The 25,282-nt window shown below is 46.4% G+C and overlaps 1 protein-coding gene across 1 annotated transcript in view; it reads left to right on the top strand.

The window, feature by feature from the left end:
• The window catches only part of CEP250 (centrosomal protein 250), a 41,390-nt gene continuing 16,108 nt past the window's right edge, over positions 1-25,282 (top strand). Inside the window, exons 1-22 of the mRNA XM_090286310.1 lie at positions 1-98; positions 2,643-2,748; positions 4,777-4,828; positions 6,564-6,852; positions 7,320-7,376; positions 8,314-8,396; positions 8,622-8,787; positions 9,559-9,665; positions 9,918-10,169; positions 11,609-11,705; positions 13,408-13,509; positions 14,019-14,177; positions 14,664-14,842; positions 15,167-15,349; positions 16,633-16,777; positions 17,721-17,867; positions 19,085-19,315; positions 20,109-20,302; positions 20,527-20,654; positions 20,851-21,020; positions 23,295-23,462; positions 23,840-23,974. Of these exons, the coding sequence (XP_090142436.1) occupies positions 6,667-6,852; positions 7,320-7,376; positions 8,314-8,396; positions 8,622-8,787; positions 9,559-9,665; positions 9,918-10,169; positions 11,609-11,705; positions 13,408-13,509; positions 14,019-14,177; positions 14,664-14,842; positions 15,167-15,349; positions 16,633-16,777; positions 17,721-17,867; positions 19,085-19,315; positions 20,109-20,302; positions 20,527-20,654; positions 20,851-21,020; positions 23,295-23,462; positions 23,840-23,974 (2,889 nt within the window). The 5' untranslated portion in view covers positions 1-98; positions 2,643-2,748; positions 4,777-4,828; positions 6,564-6,666. The remainder of the gene's footprint in view (positions 99-2,642; positions 2,749-4,776; positions 4,829-6,563; positions 6,853-7,319; positions 7,377-8,313; positions 8,397-8,621; positions 8,788-9,558; positions 9,666-9,917; positions 10,170-11,608; positions 11,706-13,407; positions 13,510-14,018; positions 14,178-14,663; positions 14,843-15,166; positions 15,350-16,632; positions 16,778-17,720; positions 17,868-19,084; positions 19,316-20,108; positions 20,303-20,526; positions 20,655-20,850; positions 21,021-23,294; positions 23,463-23,839; positions 23,975-25,282) is intronic.

Below are 25,282 nucleotides of genomic sequence, written 5' to 3' on the forward strand. Positions count from 1 at the left end.
CAGGCGGGTGGTGGGCCCTGTCTCAGGTCAGGCCTTAGCTGCGGCTTTAGCCGCTGCGGCGCGGAGGAACCAGCTGGGGATCCATGGAGCTGAACGTGGTGAGGTGGGGCCTTAAGGGCAGGTGGGAGGTACCCAGGTTAACGGTCTGAGGCCCACAGACCCGCCCGGCTAAGGCGCCTTGGGGACTCAGGTTCGGGCAGCGGCCTCAGTTTTGCCGGAGGACCCCAGGGCCCACCGAGAAGTTGGGACCTGCTCTGGGGCTCCCGGCTCCTTGCCTCCGCGTCCTGCTGTCGCCACCACTCTGGGCTCCAGTCCGCGCAGAAAGGGACCTTCCCGATCCTCTCTGCCAACAGCCTAAGAGCCCAGGGTTGTCAGGTTAATAAGGCGCTGCGCTCGCCAGCCCATCCCGCTCCCTCTGCCCTTGGGGTTTTTTGCTGTGATCTGTCCGAAAGCCCCGGCCCACTCGCCCATACTCTGAAACTTTAATTCTTCGCTCAAGTGTCACAGATCCCTTCCTCGGAAACCTTTCCCAGCCTTTCTACGGGCGCAGTTAATCTCGCTGCTCGGTGTTTGCACTTGCTGCACCGAGTCACTTTTCCTGCCTTCTTTTACGGCCATGCACATGTTGGGGCGTTATGCTTTGCCTTTTTCGTCTCTGTATCCCAGAGTCTAGCACATGATGATGATAATAGCATTTATTGAACAGCCACAAAATGTCAGGTGCTACTTAATGCATTGCGTGTTAAAGGTCCATTTTATCTTCTCAGCAATTCCATAAGTTGGATTCTGTATCCTCACATTTTTTGCAAGAAAAAGTTGAGGCACTCATGGATCAATAATCTCAAAGGGCTTTTTTTAAAAAACGAAGATTGCAAATAACGTCGTGAGAGACTTAAGTGCCATACAAACTACATGATCTGTTTTTTACCTTTAGAAGGTTACAAAACTGTCAGCATTTTGCAAGACCCTTGGTGATATGGATCATGTAACCTAATGTCCTTATATTCATTCAGGCACTGTTTTAGGAGCTGGGAATTCAGGAGGCAATAAAACAATGTTCCTGCACTTGGGAAATTTACATTCTGAATAGGTATATTACACACAATAAGCTGGGATGGACAGATGAAGCATGGTAAGGTAAAAAGAAATTTGTGTGAGGGTGTGGTGGTATTTTATTTTGCGTGGTTAGGGAATAAGTTACTGAGAAGGTGACATTTGAACAGAGACTTGAAGGTGGTAAGGGAGTGAATCATGAAGGCAACTGGAGGAAGAGGCCCTGAGATGTGTTCCAAGCTTGGTATGTTCCAAGCATGTATAGCAAGGAAGGCTGCATGGTTGGAAGAGGAGTAAGAATGGGAGTTAAGACAATTGCGAGTTAAAATAATTAGGACCCTGTTAGCCATTATAATGATCATGGTTTATACTCTGAGTAGTATTGGAGGGTTCTGAGTGGCATAATCTGTCACTGTTTTAAAAGGATGACTTTGACTAACTACTCTGTTGAGAAAAAACAAATATCGAAAGCAAAGTTGAAAGCATCATTACCATCTAGGTAACTTTTGCAGCAATCCAGATGTATTAGTTATCTAATTTCGTGTGTGTGTGTGCAAGTAACTACCCCAAAATTTAGTAGCTCGAAGCAACAATCATTTATTATCATACACTTGTGGGTTGGAAATCCAGGAGCAGTTTAGCAGGATGTTTCTGGCTTAGGATCTCCCAGAAAACTGGAGTCAAACTGATGACTGATCTGCTCCCAAGATGGTTCCTTATCACTGAGCCTCTTTCTTCATGGGGCTGCCTGAGTGTCTTCAGGACACAGGAGAGAGTGTGAGGGGAGTCAGGAGGAGAACTGTACTGCCTTTTATGATCTTGTCCGAGAAGTCATTTTGACTTTATTCAACTTTATTAACTTTATTCCAGCTCACTCTTAAGGGGAGAAAATTAGGCTCCACCTCTTAAAGGGAGAAGTATCAAAGAATTAATAGGCATACCTTAAAGCCACCACAGCAGGCGAGAGAGAGTGGCTTGGCTCATGATGGTGGTTGTCAGAGGTTGAAAAGTGATAGGACCTGGTAGAGTCAACAGGATTTGCTGATGGGTTGGTTATAGGGTGTGGGGGAAATGGGGGAAATATGACTGTAAGGCTTTTGGCTTCAGCAACCAGAAAGATGGAATTGCCATTTACTGAAATGAGGAAGATTGGAAGAGCAGGAGTTCACTTTTGGACAAGTTAACTGGTATTTTAAGATTTTACTTACTTACTTTTAGAGAGAGGGAAAGAAACATGGATGTGCAAGAGAATCATAAGTCGATTGCCTCTCTCACACCCCCAGCTGGGGACCTTGTCCGCAACCCAGGCACGTGCCCTGACGCGGAATGGAACCGGAGACCTTTCAGTTTGTGGGTTGATGCCCAACCCACTGAGCCACACGGGTCAGGGCTGGACAAATTAGCATTAAGATGCCTGTTAAACATCAATGCAGAAAAGTTAAATAGATGTTTGGATTTAGTATAGGAGTGTGACATTCCAGAAGGAAGTGTGGGCTGGAGATCTAACACTGGGAGTCATGGGTGTATAGATGCTTTTCTCTCTTTTTTTTAATCCTTACCTGAGGATGTTTTTTTCATTGCTTTTATAGAGAGAGGAACATTGATGTGAGAGAGAAACATTGATTGGTTGCCTCCCAAGCACTCCCAGACCAGGGATCACAGGTGGCTGGACCCAGGATTGGACCCGAAACCTAGGTATGTGCCCTGGACCGGGAATTGAACCCATAACCTTTCTGTTATGGAAGACACTCCAGCCAACTGCGCCACACCAGTCAGGGCTAGATGCTATTTTAAGCCCTGAAACTGAATGAGATTACCTAGGAAATAAAAGTAGATGGAGAAGAGATCTGAAGCCTGAGCTCTGCGACCTCCAGCTTTTAGATATTGGGGAGATGAGGAGAGCCAGCAAAAGAGATTGAAGGGAGAGATTAGAGAGGCTCCCATAAAGAGATTTATATAAGGAGCTGCACGTTAATTTTTTTCTGCAGTAAGTAACAAATGGTGTCTTCAGACAAATATATAGTTTCTTTGCTCAGGAAATAAAATGTTTATACCCTCAAGTGTTTTTCCTTCTTTGTTTTAGGTGAAAAATTCTATTTAATAACAGCAGTCCACATTTTAGTCCTTGCAGCATTTACACCTCTACTCTAAGTTTAGGTGGTGTTGCTTCTGTCTTAAACTTTATTTAAACACTTATTTTGGAGTATTTTGAGTGAGGGGAGACTAAATACGTAATTTATGTCACTCTTCTATCACTGTCCACCCTAGATTCAGAGGCTACTGCCCTTCCCAGTCTGGACCCTGGCAAAAGTAGGAAGTTGGTGTTGTTCATTTCAGTATCACTGGTAGGCAGACTGCCTGGAATTCATGACCTGGAATTCATGAGTGTTTATGGGATAAATTAATGTATAAAAGAAGTGATTCTTTTTCCTTTTCCTACAGTAATGATAATATCTATTCAGTGGTTTACAGTTTACAAAGCACAGTGACATCCATTATCCCATTTGAATGCAATCCAGTCTGTTACCATTTGCCAACTACTGACCTTTTCCTTTTCTGAGGGACATTGAAACCTACCTTTTTTGGAGCTGTGCTAGTTTATTTTCTGGCTGGTCTGACAGCCTGTTCATAAAAGGGTGCTGAACTACATTTTGAGGAAGAGAGAACTAAATCTTAATTTCAGAAAGATTCCTGATATAATTTTTCTCTTCCCCTTCCCTCTTTTTATTCTTCTTTTAGGGAATTTTAGTTTTATAGGGATGTTTTTATTTTTATTTTGGTTTTAATCATAAAACACTGCAAATAATTTGTAAAATAAACTTTATTTTTTTAGAACAATTTTAGATTTACAGAAAAATTTCATAGTACAGAGAGTTTGCATGTACCCTGCACCCAGTTTTTCCTATTAGTAGCATCTTACATCAGTATGGTACATTTGCTGCAATTTCAATTCATTTTTTGAGGTAAATGGGGCATGTAAATAAAATGTGAACAGAATGAAGTTACTTCATCTCTGTAGACTTCAGGTTTCTTATTGTAAAATTAGAGGGTTAGACTAAATTTCTAAATTTATTTATTTATTTATTGCTTTGAGAGAGAGAGAGAGAGAGAGAGAGAGAGAGAGAGAAACATAGATTTGTTGTTCCAGTTATTTATGCATTCGTTGGTCGACTTGTATATGCCCTGACTAGGGATCAAACCCACAACCTTAGCATATCAGGACAATACTCTAACTAACTGAGTTCCCTGACCAGGGCAGACTAAATTTTTAAATAGCTCTAAAAATATTTAATTATCTGCTAAGGTAAAATAATCATATGATTCAATTTCTTTACTGAGGTATTACTATCATCTTAAATAATATTTGCATATTAACAGCAATCTTCTCCTAAAAGAGGATTTAATATGAGAATTCTGGGAACTGTGATATGGCTGCTTATACAGATATTAGGTTGAACTACATGAAATTATTATTCTTACAGGTTTTAAAAATGGGCACATATTGGCAATTTCATTAGGTTCAACCAAATATTTTGGGGGGTGGGGATTCAAAAGAGAGTAAGGGAGCCTTTATGGCCTCTGAGACTCCCACAATGTACAAAAGCCTAGCCTACTCATAACAGTATAGTATTAGGGGGAAAAAGGCTCCTCGGGTCCCTTAAAGCAGCTTGTAGCTACTCTTATTGTTGGTAGTGTTGGCAGTTAAGAGCTGTTTCCCAGCAGGTTTGTGACTCCAACCAGCAGAGAGATTGAGCCTGCATCTTACAGAGCCATGGTGAGTTGGTTGACACAGCCTTGGTGGGAAGCAAGGGCAGGAAAGGAAGATGTTTGTAGTACGAGAAAGCTGTATTAACCAGGTTTATAGGATAGGAAGGGGCAGCTGGAGGCATCGGTACCACTAAGCCTTTATTGGTGCCACTCAACTCTTCCTACCTGATGCACTTCCCTTGCTGTCTGCTACACGCTCTGCAGTTGCCCAGGGGGTAACATAAATTACTAAACTGAGTTTTCCTCTGTAACTCTTGTTGTAAGAGAAACACAAGGTCAAGTGCAATGGTAAATGACAACTGAAATCTGCTATTGGTGTGAGGGAGAGAATAGGCTGGGGGAGGGGCAGAGACTGGTGAACTGGAGAGCATCAGCTGTATCTAAAGGGGACAGACACTGTCCAATTGCAGGAGGTTGTTGCCTTGTGTGACAGTGGGTCAAGGGTCACTAACTGTTCTGATTTTCCAGAAATATGAATTGTTTTATGCATTTTCCCAATGGTAAATGTTGGCCCCTAATTTAAATTCTTTAAAATTCTTTGTATGGGCCACACAATGGTTGAAAAGAGGCATCAGGCCATATTTGTAACCTCTGGCCAAGGGTTTAGATCTGCCAGGAGAAAGACCCATACCCATTTCTTGATTATGCATTGTTGATACCTCCTTACTAATAACTTACATGAACTAGCTCTTGCCTTTGAGGCACTCACACATTAGTAGAGGAGATAGACAAATAACAATAAAATGTAATATAGACATTATATTTTCTCTCTCATGTATTATATAAAAACATTTTCATTATATAATGTCTACTTGATAGAATACTGTGTGTGTGTGTATGTCTGGGAGGATGTGATAGGAAGTGACATTTGGGCCAGGATGCAAGAGGTTAACAGTTCGAGTCATTAAGGGGATTTGGGGCCATTTTCTTGATAGGTAGTTGGAAATACAGATATCTCTTAACCCCTCTGGTTGGAGTCCTGGGGTTAATAAAATGAGAGAACTCTAACCTGTCTCCCTCCTCCCGGGTTTTAGAGGCCTAAGAAACTCAGAGATCATGTAGCTGGTAACCCTCATTTTTAGACAAGGAGACTGAAAGGGAAATGGCATGCTCAAGGTCACAGAGCCCATTAGAGGCAGAGCTTGGACTTGCACCTGGAACTCATCTGGGGCACTGTGCCTGCCTCTCTCCTGGATGCATCTGAAGCTTACTGGTTAGGTTGGCCGTCCCTGCCTGCAGTGGCCCACTGCCCTGCTTTGGCCCAGCTCCTGATCGGGGAGGAGGGCTTGCCATCCTGCTGAAGCTGCTTCCTTCTTCCCTCTCTCTGTCTGATCCCCTGCCTGCAATGCCTGCTACTTCATTTCTTTGTTGGAGAGTCCAACTATTTGTGTTCAAATCCCTAATCAACCAAATGCCAACTGTATGAACTAGGACAGATTGCTTAATTGTTCTAAGCCTCAGTTTCCTCATCCTCTTGGCCTAGTGCAGAGTTCCAAAAGGTATGCCAGGAAACACTAGTCCTATGAACTTGTTTCATGATCAGACAAATTCAGGAAATGATGCTCATCAAAGCCCCCCTTACAGACTGAGGTCCATCTTAGTATTTTCAAGGCTCTAAGAGGTCCTGTAGTAAAGGAACCTGTTTACTTTGTCCAGCTCTGTCAGACTTCATGAGTATTTGCTGAATAAATTAGAGTCTTGCAGACAGTCCTTTTAACTCCATTGTGTGCTTTGGTCCCCAGCTCAAGAGGAGGTCCAAGTGGCAAAGCAATGATTAGAGACCCTACAGTGAGCGAACAGCCTCTGGCTGCATAGGGGCCTGTGGGCTTACTGTCTGGTGCCTCCATGGAGACGGGAGGCCCCAGGTTGAACAATATGAAGCCCCAGTCACTGCAGCTGGTGCTGGAGGAGCAGGTGCTGGCGCTGCAGCAGCAGATGGCAGAGAACCAGGCAGCCTCCTGGCGGAAGCTGAAGAGCTCCCAGGAGGCCCAGCAGAGGCAAGCAGTCCTTGTGAGGAAGCTGCAGGCCAAGGTGAGGTAGCTGCCCTTTCAGGGAGGGGTAGAGAGGCGCACACCTCTTAGAGTTGGCTGCTGAGGTGGGATAAGGGTTGCAAGAGGCAGAACCGTATGGTGGGAAAGTCCCAAACATCCTTTCTTTTAAGGCTCACAGTTATCCCATGAGATATATATTATCTCCCTTTAAAAGATGGTGTTCACAAGGGTTAAATTAGTTGTCTAGGTTTGCTCCCCTAGTCTAGAGCCAGGACCTACCATAGGTTTTCTGGTTCCAAAGCCCATGATCTTGCCTGTAATACAAGAGATATAGTGAAAGTATTATGTAGCTGCCCACATAGAAACTATGCAGTTGTGTGGCCTTACCTCAATATCATCACCCAGTCCCCTGGTCACAGCAGGTTTGCCCAAGATTCCTGAGGCCTTCACTCTGGGCAGTTTGTCCCAGCTGTGCCCATTGCTCTCACCCCGCCCTGTTTGCTTCAGGTGTTGCAGTACCGGAGCTGGTGCCAGGAGCTGGAGAAGCGGCTGGAAACCACTGGGGTGAGTGAGGCTGTTCTGTGCTGCCCCCAACCCTGAGCCCTCGGGTGCACACACCTGTCAGGCCCCGCTTGCTGAGAGAGGTTGGGGGTGATAAAGCGGTGTTTGATAGAAGCCCCTCTTCAGCCCTGGAGGGCTTTATCACGCAGACACCTGCATTGGACCTAGCTGCTCCCAGCCTGTCAGACTCCAACCGTTGGCTCCCTTAAGACAATATGCAGCTTCAGGAGACTTAATCAGATTAGAAGGGTTATGGAAGCAGAGGGAAGAAATGCATTTTTCCTCCAGAAGGTGTCAGTGTTTATCTGTCGTAGAGAGATGTGTGCCTTTGCAGGCCGAAAAAACATGTTTCTGGCAGAGGGCTTTGTTTGTGCTCTTGGCTGGGGAGAACTGGCTTTGAGCCTCATTTGCCCTTGTTCCAGTTCCCTCTCAGCACCTTCTCACATTCCCCTCCGGAAAGTTCAGAGGAAGGAAAGAACCAAAACTTACTGAGTACTAGTCTATGTGGGCCAGGCACCATTAGGCATTGTCATATAGTTATGTCACTTAATCCGCAAAACAACCTTCTGAGGGGAATGCTGTCGCCCTCATTTTGTAGCTGAGTGTTTTTGTGGTTCAAAGTTAAGTAACTTCCCTGAGTCCAAAAATCGGTGTGGTAGAAGTCAAGGCCGTCAGTGAAAGATACCACCTTAGGCTTTTTAGGTTGGAAGTTCTTTTCACTACCGAATGCCGCCTTTCGGGGGAATTCGCGGGTCCACTTTTGCAGGCAGTGATGCCGTGGACTTACTTTCAGGATGCAGTGATTGAGAAAAGAGGCATATTGTTAACAAAGGGGAGAAAGAATAAAAAGAAAGCAGCTACTATAGCAGGGGGCATCAGGAAAGTGGTCTGAGTGATGTTCTCTTTGGAGGTAAATGTGGCTTGTCTCTGTCTGACTAAGGGATCGATCCCTCAGAGGTGGGAAAATGTGGAGGAGCCAAACCTGGAACAGCTGCTAATCCGACTGGAGGAGGAGCAACAGAGGTGACGGACCCCAAATTCTCTGGCCTGGGTGCTTGGCCCGTGGGTGGAGAAGGCTAATGGGAAACCTCTGTCCCGAGGGCTAACACGGATTGCAACCATGGACTTTCAGCCTTAGCCCTCCAATCCTGGCAATGGAAAATTCCAGAGCTTGTCATCTTACTCCAAGAAGTCCACGGATGGACCAGGCCTTGATTTTGCACTTGCTCCTACCCCTCCCCAGTGCAGGTGTGAGAGTCTAGCAGAGGTGAACACCCAGCTTCGGCTGCACATGGAAGAAGCTGACGTGGTAAATAAAGCGCTTCGGGAAGATGTGGACAAGTTGACAGTCGATTGGAGCCGGGCCCGGGATGAGCTAATGAGGAAGGAGAGCCAGTGGCGGATGGAGCAGGAGGTAGGAGGGACGTGGGGCTGGGACTCTGGGCACTACCCTGATCAGTGTTGGAAGGGGTTTACTTTAGGACTTGGTTGGAAACTGGGCTGTCATCGTAAAGTCTCTGACCATCCTTACCACTCATGTGGACAGCTTTGCCCTGCCTGGGCCTTCATCTTAGGTCTGCCCTTACCTGCTTAGTTGAGGTTTTGCTGGCAGATGACTCAACACTCAAAGCAACTCTGTTCCTCTGGAAGTGACTAGCTTAGGTTTTAGATGGATCTGAAAGCTTACTGACTCCCTTGTCTGGAGGTCTGCCTATGTAGATACTAAGGAGGTGGCTATTGAAATTGAATGGGGAAGAAAGATCAGATATGGGCCGTAGGGAATTTTCAGATCTCAGCAAAAGGATACTAATGTTTCTGAGCCTTTGCTCTGTGCCAGGTATTGCATTAGGTGATTTACATATGTTATGCCATTTAATCCTTCTTATAAGCCTGATAATGTAATAGATCCCATTTGTTGAGCAGCTACTGTTTATCCTTTTCTAATCTAGCTCAGAGGAAGGTCATAAATCCAGGCCATATATCCCAGGTCCTTGGGCCTCTTGAATCCGTCTGCTAACTTTATTAAGCTCTTCAGTGAAACTTTAGTAGAGACACCCACTTATAAGCTATCTCCTGTAAGTCCCTCCTTCCCTCCCCACCAGTAGTCAGGAGGAATCCAAGACTCCTGTGTTGGCAAAAGATAGCCCTCTGCCCTTTGGTATGACCTGGGTTTCTGGACACACAGTTCTTCAAGGGCTACCTGAAAGGGGAGCACGGTCGCCTTCTCAGTCTATGGCGGGAGGTGGTGACCTTCCGACGCCACTTCCTGGAAATGAAGTCAGCCACTGACAGGTTAGTGGGGCATTTAGAAGGGACGAGGTTTGCCTCTACCATTCTGGACTAGGATGGTGGGCTGCTGTGGAAGGGGATCAGATGCCAGAGGGCCGGGGTTGGGGGGAAGTAGGTGAGTGGAACAGTTGATGGGGAGCAATGGTGTTACTGGATTCAGATGATTTCTCCCAGACTTGGTCCTCACTGGGCCTCATCTCCATGTTCCCCTCCCTGGTCCCTGTTGGAGTCTACTCTTTCCTTGCCTGTTTTCAGAGACTTGACAGAGCTCAAGGCTGAACATGTGAGGCTTTCAGGATCCCTACTGACCTGTTGTCTGCGCTTGACTATGGGAGCACAATCTCGGGAGTCTGATGGATCTGGGAGACTAGATGGGAGTGAGCCAGCCCAGCTGCTGCTGCTATTAGCCAAGACCCAGGAGCTGGAGAAGGAAGCCCATGAAAGGAGCCAGGAGTTAATGCAGCTGAAGAGCCAAGGGGACCTGGAGAAGGCTGAGCTTCAGGATCGGTGAGATGGGCTGGGGTCCTAGAAAGGGGTCACTGAGGGAAAGTTGACTCCTGTAGGGTGTTAGAGATAGGTGGAGAAGGTAGGAAGAGCATCCCTCCCACGAAAGGGGAAGGAGATGTGCCAGAAGGAGTCTAGTTTGAAACCCAGAGCCACAGGTGTGGCCCTGTCACTGCTCTCTGCTCTCAGAGTATCTTGCAGCTCAGTTGCCTTACAGAGCTAGCTGTGACTCTGTCCTCTGCCAACACCAAACTTTGCCATTCGCAGACCAGCCAAGCTCTTCCATGCTTCACTGCCGTTGTACATGCTGACTTAGCCTGGAATGCCTCCTTTCCTTATCTCTCAGCCTTGTCCTTTAAGACATAGGTCAAATGCCACCTCCTCTGTGAAGCCTTCTCTGATCTCAATAGCCTGTTAAATTACTATGCCCAGATGTGGTCTTTGGACCTGCTTGATATAGCACTGATCTCATTGTATCTTATTGTTTAGTTTCATTTTTTTTGTTAGGCATTTTTTATTTTTTGGATTATAATAAAATAGGATTTTTAAAAAAATAATGGTAAGGACAGGGACATAAGCCAAGAGCTGGTTTGAATCTCAGGGCAAAGTTCAGTTTATACCCCATGGCCTGGGTTGTATCACCACCTGTTGGTGGGGTCCATAAATTGCAGTTTGTTTTGTTTGGTTGTGAAGGTGCTGGGAAGCACAGCAGAGACTTAGTAAGTTTTGTGTCTCTAGTGCTTTGCACTTCATCTGTCGTATAGTAGATGATAAATGTTTGTTGAGTGATGCGATAATTAAGTAAATGTGCAGTGAGTTAAGGCTCTTAGAGTTGGTACAGAATAAATTATTAAGATTTTTGAAAAAAGTTTTTAGACTCCTGAGTGACATTAATTCAAGAAATATTTATTTAGCTTCCCATGTAACACCAGGCGCTGAGCTCCAGGATAGAGAATTAAAATGACAAAGACATGTGGCGGTTTTCCTGGTCTTTGAAATTAGTGTCAGGGAGGTTGATCATAAGCTCCCCCAAGGTACACCTCCTTTTTCCCTATCAGAGTGAAAAACTTGGGCTGGAGGGACCTTGGGACTATCCCATGTGGCATTTCTGATGTTCTCATTGACTTCAGGGTGCTTGACTTCAAGATCAAGTGGGGCCTGGAAGGGCCTGGGCCAGGGCTTACCTTCAGCTCTCAGGCCCCCAAACACGTGTTCCAGCCTTGAGATGTGGTAAATCCCTGCATGTGTCTGAGTGGCTTTCGGCTTCCCCCCAGTCCACAGCGATAGTATCCTGTGGTATTCAGGGAGTGCAGGGGCTGGGGGCACCCGGGACTCTGTGGGGGCTGCAGTGGGAATGTCTGTGTTGGGGATGAGTGTGCTGCACAGTCGCTCTGTCCACATGAGGGGCTGCCCAGGTGACAATGCTGTGCTCTTCTCTTCAGGGTGACCGAGCTCTCTGCTCTCCTGACCCAGTCTCAGAAGCAAAATGAAGATTATGAAAAGATGGTAAAGGCTCTGAGAGAGACCATGGAGATCCTGGTACATGGTCCTTTGTTTTGGAAGCAGTTGGGAGTGGGCCTCTAATTTCCTTGTCCTTCAGGAGCAGGCAGTGGAGGGTACCAGTTAAATCTTTCTCAATGAGATCCCTTAAAGCTAAAAAGTAAATTTTGGCTGAATCTGAAGATTAATTAAACTCATTCCTTTATTCATTCAAGAAATAGTAACTGTCTACTATCCCCTACTGTATTCCTGAGGAGACTACAATGATATGGGCATGCAGTCTGTCCTTATTAGAAAGAGGCACACACATGAAGAGGCACACTGGCAAACTAGGAAGGGGATATGTGGAGAAATTCAAAGCCTGGTCATAAGGGAAGCAACTGAGGAGTGTGGCGAGGTCAGCCCAGAGAGGGGAGGGCTTGCGGAAACCATGATGGCCGCCTTCACGTCTCTGAAGGACTGACACTGGGGAAGAGAGATGACTTTTTTTTATGCTCTCCGGATGGACACAAGCAATGTCAATGACTAGAAGGGACAGGGTGGTAAGGGTGTGGCTAACAATTAGAGCTGTTCAGTAGGTGAACAGTCTGTCTTGGGAAGGAGTGAGGTTTGAGTCACTAGTTTACCATCTGCCAGGGCTGTTATCAAAGGGATTCTCTGAGGTTGGGCGTTAGAATCTCTGGCTTGGTCCCACATGTCCTTTCGTCTCTGAGAATTTTCAGGTCTCTGCTTTTGGGCAGACCCTGAACCCTTATCTACATACACCCCCTAGTCTTCTTATCCAGGCTGGAATCAGCTGGAAGCTGGACATTTGTGTGCCTTTTTTGGTTCCTCTTTGTCAGGAACTTGCAAAATTCAAATGTCTGCAGGGCCCAGGTAAGATAACTGAGTGAAGAATTCTGATTTTTCCAGAATTCAGTATAGGGGACTCTTGGTCTCAATATTTAAGTAAACAAGGAAGAGTAGTAGGGACTGCAGGACCCTGAAGAATACATGTCTCATTGGGAAGAGGTATCTGTTGCTCAGCTTCAGTAAATTATTGCCATGTAGGAATGAGGGCTCTTATGGCCCATTTGTTAACTTTTTGAGAAGCCAGAAGTTTAGATCTTAATTCATAAAATGTCTCAGTTTTATAAATGTTGGTTCAACAAAACATCACTGCAGATCTATGTCTTTAGGTCTTCACTAACACAAAATGCTAGGGAGAAGAGAGGAAATTGTGAGGCTTCAAGTATATTTCTAGTTTGGGGGCTAGAGGTTTCTCTGGTTTAACGTTATGTCTCAAGCATCAATTTTTTTGTTTAGACACAGTAACTGTCCTCCAGTGATAGCTTACATTTATTGAGCATTTGCTTTATGCCAGGCACTATGTTGAGTAATTTGCATGCATCTTTCCATTTAAGATTCAAAACCTGTTAAGTAGTTACTGTGACTTATTTGTATTTTAAAGAGAAGGCAGCTCAAAGGAGCAGTTGCATAAAGTTACCAAGCTAATAAGTGATAGGGCAAGAGCTCTAATCTAGGCAGCCTAATGTGGAGCTCCTGATCGCTAATCTGAGTTCTTCATTACCGCATCCTGTTGTCTTCAGAATCCTGGGACCGCGTTAGCATTCACACGTGGTCAGGGAAAAAGTGGGGTTGACAGAATAGACAGAATGAGACTCTGGTTGATTTAGGGCCTGAAATGATAAATTCTTTTCTGAGAGTTTGGCTCTTCGGCTCTATTTTGTTCCCTGTTCAGGAGACAAATCACACAGAATTAATGGAACACGAGATATCTCTTAGTAGGAATGCCCAAGAGGAGAAGTTGTCTTTACAGCAGGCGATCAAGGATATAACCCAGGTACTGGTAAGCCTCCTGCTCAAGGTCACCAGGTTATGCCCCACTCCTCCCCAGGCCTCCAGGTACTCTCAGTCATGCCAAGATTTCCACTCTCTGAGATGTTCGGACTTAGGGTCAGGAGCGTATTTGAAGCCTACAACCTTCCGGGCAGCTAAGCACTCATGTGTTCGCACTGCCTGCTAGAACAGGTCCTCTGGCTTATTGCCGGCTGTGATTCTCAGGCCAGTGGCTGGACTCGGAGATACATTACCTCAAAAGCCTCTACTTCATGTCTTCATTTATTATTACATCAGAGAGTGCTCTAGCCTTGTTGCTAGTCCTAGGATTGGGTGACGGAAGGGGAAGAGTTGAAGGAACCAACTTTTTTGCTCTTAGATACCCTCCTCCCGCTCCCCAGGGAGAGGACCCAAGAAGGAAAACATCCAGTTTGCCCAGGCTGTAGTGTTAGTCCCCTGTATGGATGGTAGGCCTTGGTCACTAGGGTGGTGACCCTACTGTGTGGGTTTCAGGTCATGGTGGAAGAAGGGGACAGTATGTCCCAAGGCTCTGGTCATGAGAGCACCATGGAGTTGGACTCTAGTGACTTCTGCCAGTTTGATTCCCAGGACCCAGACAAGGCTCTTATGCTGGTGCGTTCAGTGATGACTCGGAGACGCCAGGCTGTGCAGGTGAGAACCCAGTGTTCCCTCAGCCACACAGTGGGTGTCTAAAGTGACTTGTGTCCCAGGTGCTCCTAGCCTAGACTGCCCCTTTCCCTATGTTGACCAGTCATGAGGTGTTTTGTCAACACCCCCAAAGTGCCCAGTAGACTCTCTGTGTCTGCCCAGTTGTATGCGTGGGTAGCAGGCACATTCTCTGTGCCAATGAATGCAGAGATCGGCAGTGGGAGCCCTGGGAGAATATGGGTGAGTGATCCCCGGTTCTAAGGGCTTCCCCACACACTGTACATTTGAAGATGATGAGCTCTGAGACTGTAGGGGCCACAGAAGCCAAGTAATCTGATCTCTGCCTTCTTGACTGGTCGCGCCTCTCCTTAGCTTACCCATGTTACCGTAGCCCCCGGCCCTTGCCCAGCCCTACGTTCAGGCTTCTGACATCCCTCCTTTGCCTGCCCTCTTGTTCCCCATCTCACTTCTGTTACTCTCCCTCCACAGGAGCTAAGGCAGCAGCTTTCAGGCTGTCAAGAAGCTGTGAGCTTCTTGCAGCAGCAGCATAATCAGTGGGAGGAAGAGGGTGAGGCCTTGAGACAGCGGTTACAGAAGCTCACTGGGGAGCGCGACACTCTGGCGGGGCAGACTGTGGACCTCCAGGGAGAAGTGGACTCGCTCAGCAAGTGAGCAGGGGTTGCTCATTCTGCCCTTCCTCCCCTGGCTCAGTCCTCACATGGTCATTGACCTTCTCCCATCGTGTTCCTGGTTGGCTGACCCTGCTCTCCCTGAAGCCCAGGGCTGCTCAGGGCTGCCTCGCTTTGTGCTCTCTTGTTCCTGCTCACTCAGTTTTGGGTTCTTGTGATGATAAAAAAAAGTTTCCTGCTCAAAAGGGAAGGGGAGATATTTAAAGGAAACAGATGCCTCTGTCCTTTGACCCTGTGATGTCTGCTTCCAGGAAGGACTCTAGGTTCCAAGGTTTCTGCTCATCTCTGGTCTCCTTCTTCCAGGGAGCGAGAGCTCCTGCAGAAGACCAGGGAAGAGCTGCAGCAGCAGCTGGAGGTGCTGGAGCAGGAGGCCTGGCGCCTGCGAAGGACAAACGTGGAGCTGCAGCTGCAGGGGGACTCCGCTCAGGGCGAGAAGGAGGAGCAGCAGGAGGTGCTGCACCTGGCTGTCCGTGAGAGGGAGCGCCTGTGAGTGTGACCTGTCCCCTCCTCACTGGGGCTTGATCTTCCTGCAGTTCCACACCCTTCTCCACCCACTCCCCTCTTTTAGGGAGTGGAGTAGATTGAAGCCTGGCATGCATTGAGCTCAGATTAGCTTACTGCTCCTTCCTTTGCAGAAAAATGAATGCAGAAAGTTCATCCAGGCTTTGTTCAGCACCCGTAAGGGATGAGGCACAGTGGGGGATACAGAAATAGATAAGACACAGGCCCTACTCCCAAGCAGTCTGATGGGGAAGCCAGACAAAGAACTAACTATGGCATGAGGCCAGATGAAGTATGAGCTAAGTAGACTTTCAGGCCAGGTCCTTCGGGAGCTCCTAGGGGTAACAGTTAATTATTGAAAGCTTCATGAAGGAAAGGGTAGCCTTTGAGCTGGGCCTGGACATGTTTTGATTTGTAAAGAATGAGAGAAGGGCTAAAGGAACAGATTAGCAAAGGCAAGAAGGCAGGAACATTAATGGCATGTTCAGAGTAGCCTGGGCTGGCTAAAAGGTAGTACTTACCCTGGGAAGTAAGGGGAAATGAGCAGGTCAGGAAAGGGGGTTCCTGAGTAAAAGGACCCAGCTAATCTGTAAAAAGCAAGGCCTTTCAAGCTGGGCAAAAGCTTGGTTTAAATTATGACTCTGCCTCTTGGACAGATTACTTTATTTGTAGAATGGGGTTGATAATATTTACCTTGAAGAGTCATTGGGCAGATTAGAGAAGTGTTTTGCAAAATGCCAGCATAGAGCCTGGTATATGGTGGGTTTTGAGTACCTGGTGGCAGGGACTGTATCTTCCTCCCCTGTGCCCTCCCTCCTTGCACCTAGTTGGCACAAATAGTGGAATCTTGAAGGATTGCTATAAGAATCATGACTTGTGCAAGGAATGGGTCTTCCTGTACCAAGGAAAAGAACTAACAACCCACAAAAATAATTGTCTTTAAATTTAATTTGTTTGAATTGATAATACTTTTATCAGTATTTGTATGACTCAAAAGTCAAAACTATTGAAAAAGATATACACAGAGAAAGTCTTACTCCCCTCTGCTTCATTCATCAGTGCTGTTTTATGCAGATTATGCATAATTCTTATTTTCCCCAACTTCTTACATACACTGTTCTGTTTCTTGCTTTTTTCTACTTTCTGTCTTGGAGATCTTTTCAGTTAATTTACTTCTTTGCATATCAAAGGTAATTATATTCCTGTTACCTTTTGGGGTGTGGCCACTCCCTAAGATTTCCTCTAGCCCCCTCTCCTTCCCACCTTAGTCAGGAGACACTGGCGGGCCTGGAAGCCAAACAGTCAGAATCACTCAGTGAACTGATCACTCTTCGGGAAGCCCTGGAGTCAAGTCGCCTGGAAGGGGAGTTGCTGAGGCAGGAGCAAAGAGAAGTGGTCGCAGCGCTGGCGAGGGTGCGTAGGCCTCCCCCTCATTGCTGGGTGGGGTGGGCCGCTTAGAAAGCTATGTTTCTAGGAAAAGGTTATGCAGCCTGCCTCACTCTTCTCCTGCAAGCCATGACCCTTTATATTTCTTGCCTCATTTACTAGTCTCTGCTTTTGGGTTCTTTCCCTCCCAACATACTCTCTATATTGAAATTAGAATGGTTTTCCAAAGTAAGGATTGGTTATGTTAGTCTCTTTTCTAAAACCAGTTAGCGGCTTCCTAGCTCCTTGGTGCTGCATTCAAAGGCCTTGGCCATCTGCCCCAAACAGCTTCTAGCCTCCGCTTCGTTCCAGATCCCTGTCCTAACTCCTCCTATGCCTTTACTCCTGCCACAAAGCCCTAATGCGATCTGTTTCACCGTGTTTTCATGACTCTAATACTTGGCATGTGTTGGACTCCTCCCTTTGCCCGGACTGCTTCTTTCCTCCCCATTTAGTACGAGCCATTCCTCATCTCAGAAGTACCCAACTGAGTTGTCCACTCGTCTGCCAAGCATTTCTGATTCCCCTGGTCCGAATCAATGCTTTCTCTGTGCTCCCAGAGTGCTTTGTGCTTACGTCGTCTGTGGTATCATGACAGTTGCAGTCATTTACTCATCCTGATGTCTGTGCTTCTATACTGTGAGCTCCTCTCACTCCTCAACGAATGAAGAAATGAATGAAGCTGCTAAACGGTTTTAGAAAAGAGACTGACATAATCGATTCAGACTTCAGAAAAACCATTTTAATTCCAATAAAGAGAGTATACTGGGAGGAAAGAATGAATGAAGGGAAAACTTGTTGGGAAGGTGAGGGCAGGAGTGGGGTGTTAACGAACCTCTGTACAAGGAGAGCAGCAGGTGGTGGAGGTGAGAGCTGTGAGCTGCTGCGGGAAACCTGGAAGTAAGAAACCTGGAACTCTCTTTGTTCTTAGGCAGAGCAGTCCATTGTGGAGCTGTCCAGCTCTGAGAACAGCCTGAAGGCGGAGGTAGCGGACCTTCGGGCTGCAGCTGCCAAGCTCAGCGCCTTAAATGAGGCTTTGGCCTTAGACAAAGTTGGGCTGAGCCAGCAGCTTCTCCAGGTGAGCAAAGATTTTTCTGATGTGTAGGCCGGGGCCCTCACTGTGGGTAAGCCAGTGAAGGATGAAGCTGATGCCTAGGATGAGAAAGTCCTTAAATGGATCAGCCCAAGACAGATCAGCTTCCCAAACATGGTCCTGAAATGAACAAAAAGAACATTTACAATGCAGAGAAGAGCAGGCTGTATGGACTGGTGTAGCTAGCCATTAAAAATAGCTCCCTCCCACACCTATAACAGAACTACCTTTGGGCTTAGGGTAAAATCACCAGGGCTAGGAAGGAGGCTCATGCCCTTAGGAAAGAAGACTAGATTTTTATTTTATTTATTTATTTTTATTGTTGGAGAGAGGGGAAGAGAGGGAGGAAGAAAGGGAGAGAAATATCGATGTGAGAGAGAAACAGATTGGTTGCCTCTCGTATGCACCCCGACTGGGGACCGAACCCACAACCTGGGCATGTACCCTGAGTAGGAATCAAACCAGTGACCTTCTGCTTTGTAGGATGACATTCTACCAATTGAGCTACACCAGTCAGGGCTGGGTTTTTATTTTTTTTATTTATTTTTATGAGGATAGCAATTTATTAGCAAACAAATGACACCTTTAGATCTCAACACATATATGGTCTAACATAGGAAGGCTAGGTTTTTCATCCTGTTGCATGAGATACCAGCAACCACCAGAAAAGCATCTGCTAAAGCACCTAAGTCTCAAAGAATCTTCTCTAGAGGTTACAATTTTTTTTTCTTTTTTATTTAAAGAGAGGGAGAGGAACAGCAATGTGTGGTTGCCTCTCGTGTGCCCCCAACTGGGAACCTGGTCCATAACCTAGGCATGTGCCCTGATTGGGAATCAAACCAGCAACTCTTTGGTTTGCAGGCCGGCGCTCAGTCCACTGAGCCACACCAGCCAGGGCAGGAGGTTGCAAATTTAATGTCTCTTCGATACCTGTTCCCTTAAGCCCCAGAAATCTTCAATGTTTTCTTACTCTGGATTTTTTGAGTAAGATTTTGCCTTTTTTATCTCTATTCCGAACTTCAGTTCATCCAGTACCTGGTATATAGACACTAGACCAAATGACTACATAGTTCCCCTCTTATAAGCACTCCTGTGTTCATCTTTGGAGAACAGGTTTATATCCCATGTGGATTTCTGTGTCAGCCCCTGATCTCTAACCTGTAACCATTTGTCTTTGGTGCCCTTCCCTCACTGGTCAGTAGTTAGAACAGGAGAACCAGTCTGTGTGCTGCAGAACAGAGGCCGCAGAGCAGGCGAGAAACGCTTTGCAGGCAGACCTGGCAGAGGCAGAGAGGAGCAGAGAAGTCCTGTGGGAAAAGAACACTCACCTGGTGGCCCAGCTGCAGAAAGCGGAGGAGACCGGGGCTGAGCTGCAGGCAGATCTCAGGGGCATCCAAGAAGAGAAGAAAGAACTTCAAGAGAAACTAAGCGAGGTAAGGCAAAACGCAGACCGTCACATTAAGGGATAATACATGCTCATTGTAAAACACTACAGAGGTGATTCAGAAAGTGACAAAGTCTTACTTCCTACAAATGACCGGTGTTGCTAGTTTGGGGTGTATCTACCAATTTTTAAAAAGACTTTCTACAGAAATCCTCCAGTGATTCCCCATTACTTCACACACCCCAGTTTGAATTCGATGCTCTGATAGTACCTAGGGCACATTTCAACTATCACCCCCTTCATACTATAATATAATTATCTGTTTACATGTCTTCATCATTAGATCAAAAGCTCCTTGAAGTCAAGGCTATGCCTTATTTGTTTCTGTTCCTCCAGCTTTTAGTACAGTGTCTAACACAGAGCAGGGGCTCAGCAAGTTTTTTTCTGAATCAGTGACCCAGCTCAAAGGTCATCTTTCTCCTCTACCAAATTTCTCATTGCCCTAATAATTATACATAATCTCCCTTCTCAGAGTCCCTTTCTTAGGGCACTGACCACTTTCTTTCTGATATATGTGTGTGTCTTCTCCTTTAGACTAAAAGCTCCTTAAAGGTAGGTCTCTTGCAGCCCTGGCACAGGCTCTGGCTCAAAGGACAGCTTGCTTCCTGGGTTGGGGTCTCTATGCGTTGATAGGGAAATACATAAATACCAGTTGGTATGAGAGGGCAATGCCCAGGGCTCCCAGAGCTGGGTCCAGAATCTCTGAGGGGCCCTGACCTGTGGTAGCAACTCTGGGGGGAATCCTGCCCCTGTTCTGTGTCTCACCAATTTCTTCCCCTCAGGCTCGTCACCAGCAGGAGGCAGCCTCAGCTCAGCTGGAGCAGCTGCATCAGGAGACAAAGCGACAGGAAGATGTGCTGGCCAGGGAAGTCCAGGAGAAGGAGGCCCTAGTACGGGAGAGGGCGGCTCTAGAGGTGCGGCTGCAGGCTGTGGAGCGGGACCGGCAGGACCTCTCTGATCAACTCCTGGGGCTCAGGTAGGGCCCAGACCCAGTTCAGGCAAGGGCAGAGAGAGCTTTGCAAGGCAAAGGGTGGCCAAGCTAAGTTCCCTGCCCAGACCGTATGGGTTCTACATGAAATATGAATTTGTTGATGCCCCCCCTAACTTCTCCAGGTAGTCAGTACTTAGAACCCCACTCCTCTTAAGGAAGGGTGAGGGGCTTGATGGGTAAGAACTCTTCCTGATTCCTGAACCTGACAGCTCAGCCAAGGAGCTACTGGAGAGCAGTCTGTTTGAGGCCCAACAACAAAATTCTCTGATAGAGGTCACCAAGGGGCAGCTGGAGGTCCAGATTCAAACTGTTACTCAAGCCAAGGAAGTAATCCAAGGTGAGGACCTAACTGAGATGGGCACACTCTTGTTCCCTGGGGATCTTGAAAGCCAAGAAGGGAGTGGGAAGCTCTGGAGGGCCTTCTCCAACCAGACCCAGGGCCTCTGAGATGGGAGTTGTTCATCAGGTCTGGGAGAGGAATAAAAGGAGGCGGGCAGAGGCTCAGAGACCAGATCCTGTCCCTGGCATCTTAGGGGAAGTGAGGTGCTTGAAGCTGGAACTGGACACTGAACGGAGCCGGGCAGAGCAGGAGCGGGAAATAGCAGCTAGACAGCTGGCCCGGGCTGAACAAGAGGGGCAGACTGCCCTGCAACAGCAGAAGTCAGCCCATGAAGGGGAGGTGAAGCGGCTCCAGGAGAAATGGGTAGGTGGTGGATGTAGCTGGGGGTGGGAGAGGCAGACCTGGCCTCCCTCAGTGAGTGCTGCTCCTGCTGGCTCTCTGTCCGGATATTACCACTTATAAGAGTGAAATCTGAACAGGACTAGCCTGGTTACCAAGGTGCAAACTTCAGCTGCTAGCTCTTTTTTTTTCAATTTTATTTTCCAATTCCAGTTTACATTCAATATTATTTGTATTAGTTTCAGGAGTAGTTAGACAACCACATATTTTACGAAGTGTTCCCCCCATATTTCCAGTACCCACCTGGTACCACACTTAATTATTACAATGTTAGTGACTGTGCTGTACTTTACATCCCCGTGACTATTTTGAAACTACAGATTTATACTTCTTAATTCTTTCCCCTTTTTTACCCAGACCCCCAACCTCCCTCCCCTCTAGCAATCACCAGTCTGTTCTCTGTCTCTGAGTCTGTTTCTATTTTGTTTGTTGATTTTGTTCTTTAGATTCCACATGTAAGTGATGAAATCATATGGTGGTGTTTGTCTTTCTCTGACTAACTTATTTCACTTAGCATAATACCCTCTAGGTTCATCCACACTCTTGCAAATGGTAAGATTTCATTTATTTTATGGCTGAGTAATGTTCCATTATATATATTTACCACAATTTTTTTTATTCACTCGTCTATTTTGGGCCACTTGGGCTGCTTCCACATCTTGCCTGTTGTAAATACTGCTGCAGTGAACATAGGGTATATATATTTTTTTGAGTTAGTGTTTTGGGTTTCTTTGGTCCAGCTTTTAGCTCTTAAATAATATGTGAAAAACACTAAGAACAATTTCTAGCATATATTGAGCTCTAAATATGTTATTATTATTGTTTGGGTGTGTACAGAGAGTTAAGAGTAGATCCTGGGATTCAGAATTGTTAAACTGGCCCCAGGCTGGGAAGGGAGCAGAGGAATGAATGAATGCCTTGCACCCATTCTTGCCCAATTCAGCACTGTGTTTCTTTTATCTTTTAATAACATACCTTAGGCCATTTTCTTTTATTGTGATTGTAAGTGTATCTGGATTCGTTTCCACCATCTTATGCTATTTGTCCTGCCTTTTTATGTCTTTTAGGGAGGGGAGATCACCTTTCTTAACTTCTTCTAGAGGGTTAAATTGAAAGATTAAGTTGTAGTATTTTCTCACTTCTTTTTTTCTCTCTACTGCTTTGGATCATTATTTTTTATTCTTTTAGTTGTTTTCTTTAACATTTTAAAGTATATACTCAAAATCTCTAGTAGGATAACAGAAGGAAACCAGACTTTGAGTGGTGAGCACACAATAGAGTACTCAGATAACTAATTATAATGCTGTAGACCTGAAATTGATGTCATGTTATTAACCAGTGTTACCACAATAAATTTAATTTTTAAAAAAAACCTTAAGTTAATCCGTATATTTACCTTTTCCCTAAATGACACAGAACCATTCAGAGTATTTTTCCTGCATTTATTCCTCTTGACCTATATACAATTTTACTGATGATGATAGAGATTAAACTCTGAATTCTTTCTGTATGCTAAGCACCATTTAAAGTGCTTTACATGACTTATCTTAATGCTCAAAACAACCCTAAGAGGACACTGTTGTTATCCTCATTTTTCTAGACGAGGAAACTGAGACACAGAGATGTGATTGAAATTAAGTGAGGTCACATTAGTCATGTTAGACCGAGGATTGTAGTGGCCCGGCCCCTGAGCCCTTCACCACTATCCTGAGAGCCTAACAGCAGGTGCTGGGTTAGTTGGGGAGGTTAGGGAAGGCTTTGGTCACTGGTGGACCTCTGAGAGGACCAGGGTGCTGCATCCTAATGCTCTTGTGTCATTTAACAGGAGACATCCCTACTGGGCTCTTCTTGACTTTTCAGAAGGCTAACTCCACCACCCTGAGCAGGGGAAAGTGGGCAACAGAGAGCGGGTCTGCCACCTCAGTTCATTGTTAGCAACTGTCAACCATGATGTGGTTGCTTTAAAACAGCGGCTACTCATAGCTTATATTAAGGACAGTTGCACTTTGATGTGTGATGTCATTTTATTTTTTTATAAATCTCATTTGAGTCTCATAAAGTTTGGTGAGTTAGGTAAGACAGGGATTATTGGCCTCACTTCACAGATGAGGAAACAGGCTTAGAGCAGTACCAAGGTCATACACTGGTGTGCATTGGGCTTCTTCTTCTCAGCCAGGTCTTCCCCTGCCTCCTTTCCTCTCCCACTTGGTTGTCACAGTGTTCCCTCTGTATGACCAGGAGAAAGAGTGCTCCCGGCACCAGCAGGAACTGGATAAGGCTCTGGAGCGCCTAGAGAGGGAGAAAATGGAGCTAGAAACAAGGCTGAGGGAGCAGCAGGCAGAAACCGAGGCTCTCCAGACCCAGAGGGAAGAAGAACGGGCTGAGGCCAAGAGCGCCCTGTGCCAGGTGGGAGGCTGGACAGCCAACCTGCGGTCCCCCTACCGCTAAACACTTCCTTTTCTCCTCCAAGAGCAGTGCCGCTGGGGCTTCTAGAAGAGAATGTAGCTGCTTGCTTGGGTACCAGTGAGCATTAGCTGCAGGGTCGGCAATATGTCATACTTCCTGAGGGAGGGCTGATGTTTACCACATCCTGTCAGCTAGAAAACCAGTGGCAATCTTTGCACTTCCTGGTTCTCAGTCAGGAGGTCCAGACCTTCGTTGGTTCTCAGCCCCCGCCCCGTTCACCGGAAGAGCCGCAGAGCTGCTGGGATGTGCTGGTGGCCTGGTGGGTGAGCATGGTGACCCCGGTCCAACAAGCCCTTGCCTTCCTGCCCCCCCAACAGATGCAGGTTGAAACAGAGAAGGAGAGGATGTCCCTCCTGGAGACACTGCTGCAGACCCAGAAGGAACTGGCTGATGCCAGCCAGCAACTGGAACGGCTGAGGCAGGACATGAAGGCTCAGAAGTTGAAGGAGCAGGTATGGAGCGTGGTCCCGATCAGGGAAGGAAAGGGAACTGTGGTTTACTCATTCAACATTGGGCCAGGCACCGCGCTAGCTGCTGACACATGGCAGGGTAAGTGTGGCCTGCAGTGCACGTGACAGTCGCTGTCCCTCACCTCAAGGAGCTTGCATTCTAGCTGCAGAGACACACAGAGATGAGCAGGCACAAAATGAATGAAGTAATTACAGGTTGCAGTAGGTGCTGTAAAGGAAGTGAGTAAGGTGATATAACTGAAAGTGATTCAGAGGTGGGCCACTTTAGGCAGGTGGTCAGGGAGAACCCCAATGGGAAGGTAACATCTGAGCTGACACATGAGGTTAAAGAGAGCCAGCCCCATGGAACAAGGGGAATGATGCTTGAAAACATTACGCTAAGTGAAAGAAACCAGTCACAAGAAGCCATACACTGTATTACGCCATTTATAGGAAATGTCCAGAATAGGCCAATCTATAGAGACAAGGAGTAGATGAATGGTTGGGAGGGAGAATAAGGGATGGGGACGTTACAGGGTTTCTTTCTGAGGTGATGAAAATGTTCTAGAATTGATTGTGGTGATAGCTGCAAATCTCTGTGAATAGAATGCACTGAAAAACATTGAATTTTACACTTCAAATGGTGACTTGTATGGCATGTGACCTATATCTTAATAAATCTTAAAAAGCAAAGAAGCCAGCCATTTGAAGAATAGTTTAGGCAGAGGAAATAGGCATCATAAGGGCCCTGGGACAGACAGCAAAAGGCTTGGGGAGTCCAAGGACAGAAAGGATGTGGCGTGGCTCCAGCATGATGGATTCAGGAGTGAGTGGAGAGACGGGCAGAAGCCCTTTGTCAGCCATGGTAGGAGCCTGGATGTTGTTCTGAGGACAGTGGGAAACTGTTGGATGGCATTTAAAAAGCAGAAAAAGACATGATTTAGTATATATATTTGAAAATACTTTATTGATGCCTAGAGAATTGTGTGTGTGTTTATGCCTGTGTGTGCATGTGTGTTGGGGTGGGCCATAGTGTGTAGTGGAAGTAGGGCCGGGCAGCAGGAGGCTGTTGTGATGGTCTGGGGAAGGGACCGCTGCCAACTCAGGGACCCTGACCGAGGAGTCCTGGGTGAGCCAGTGTACTTTGTGAGGGAGGAGAGGAATAGGAGGTGAGGAGTGGAGGTGGTGGAACATGACGGAAACAATGTGGATTGCTGGGTTCTGCCTCAGCTTTTGCTAATCCAGCTAAAAAATTAGTTGTATTATACAACATGGATTTCTACAACATGAACTCTAGACCAAGGCCCCTGT

This window comes from Furipterus horrens, unplaced genomic scaffold (assembly GCF_987537825.1).
Source record: "Furipterus horrens unplaced genomic scaffold, mFurHor1.1.pri manual_scaffold_8, whole genome shotgun sequence".
NCBI lineage: Eukaryota > Metazoa > Chordata > Mammalia > Chiroptera > Furipteridae > Furipterus > Furipterus horrens.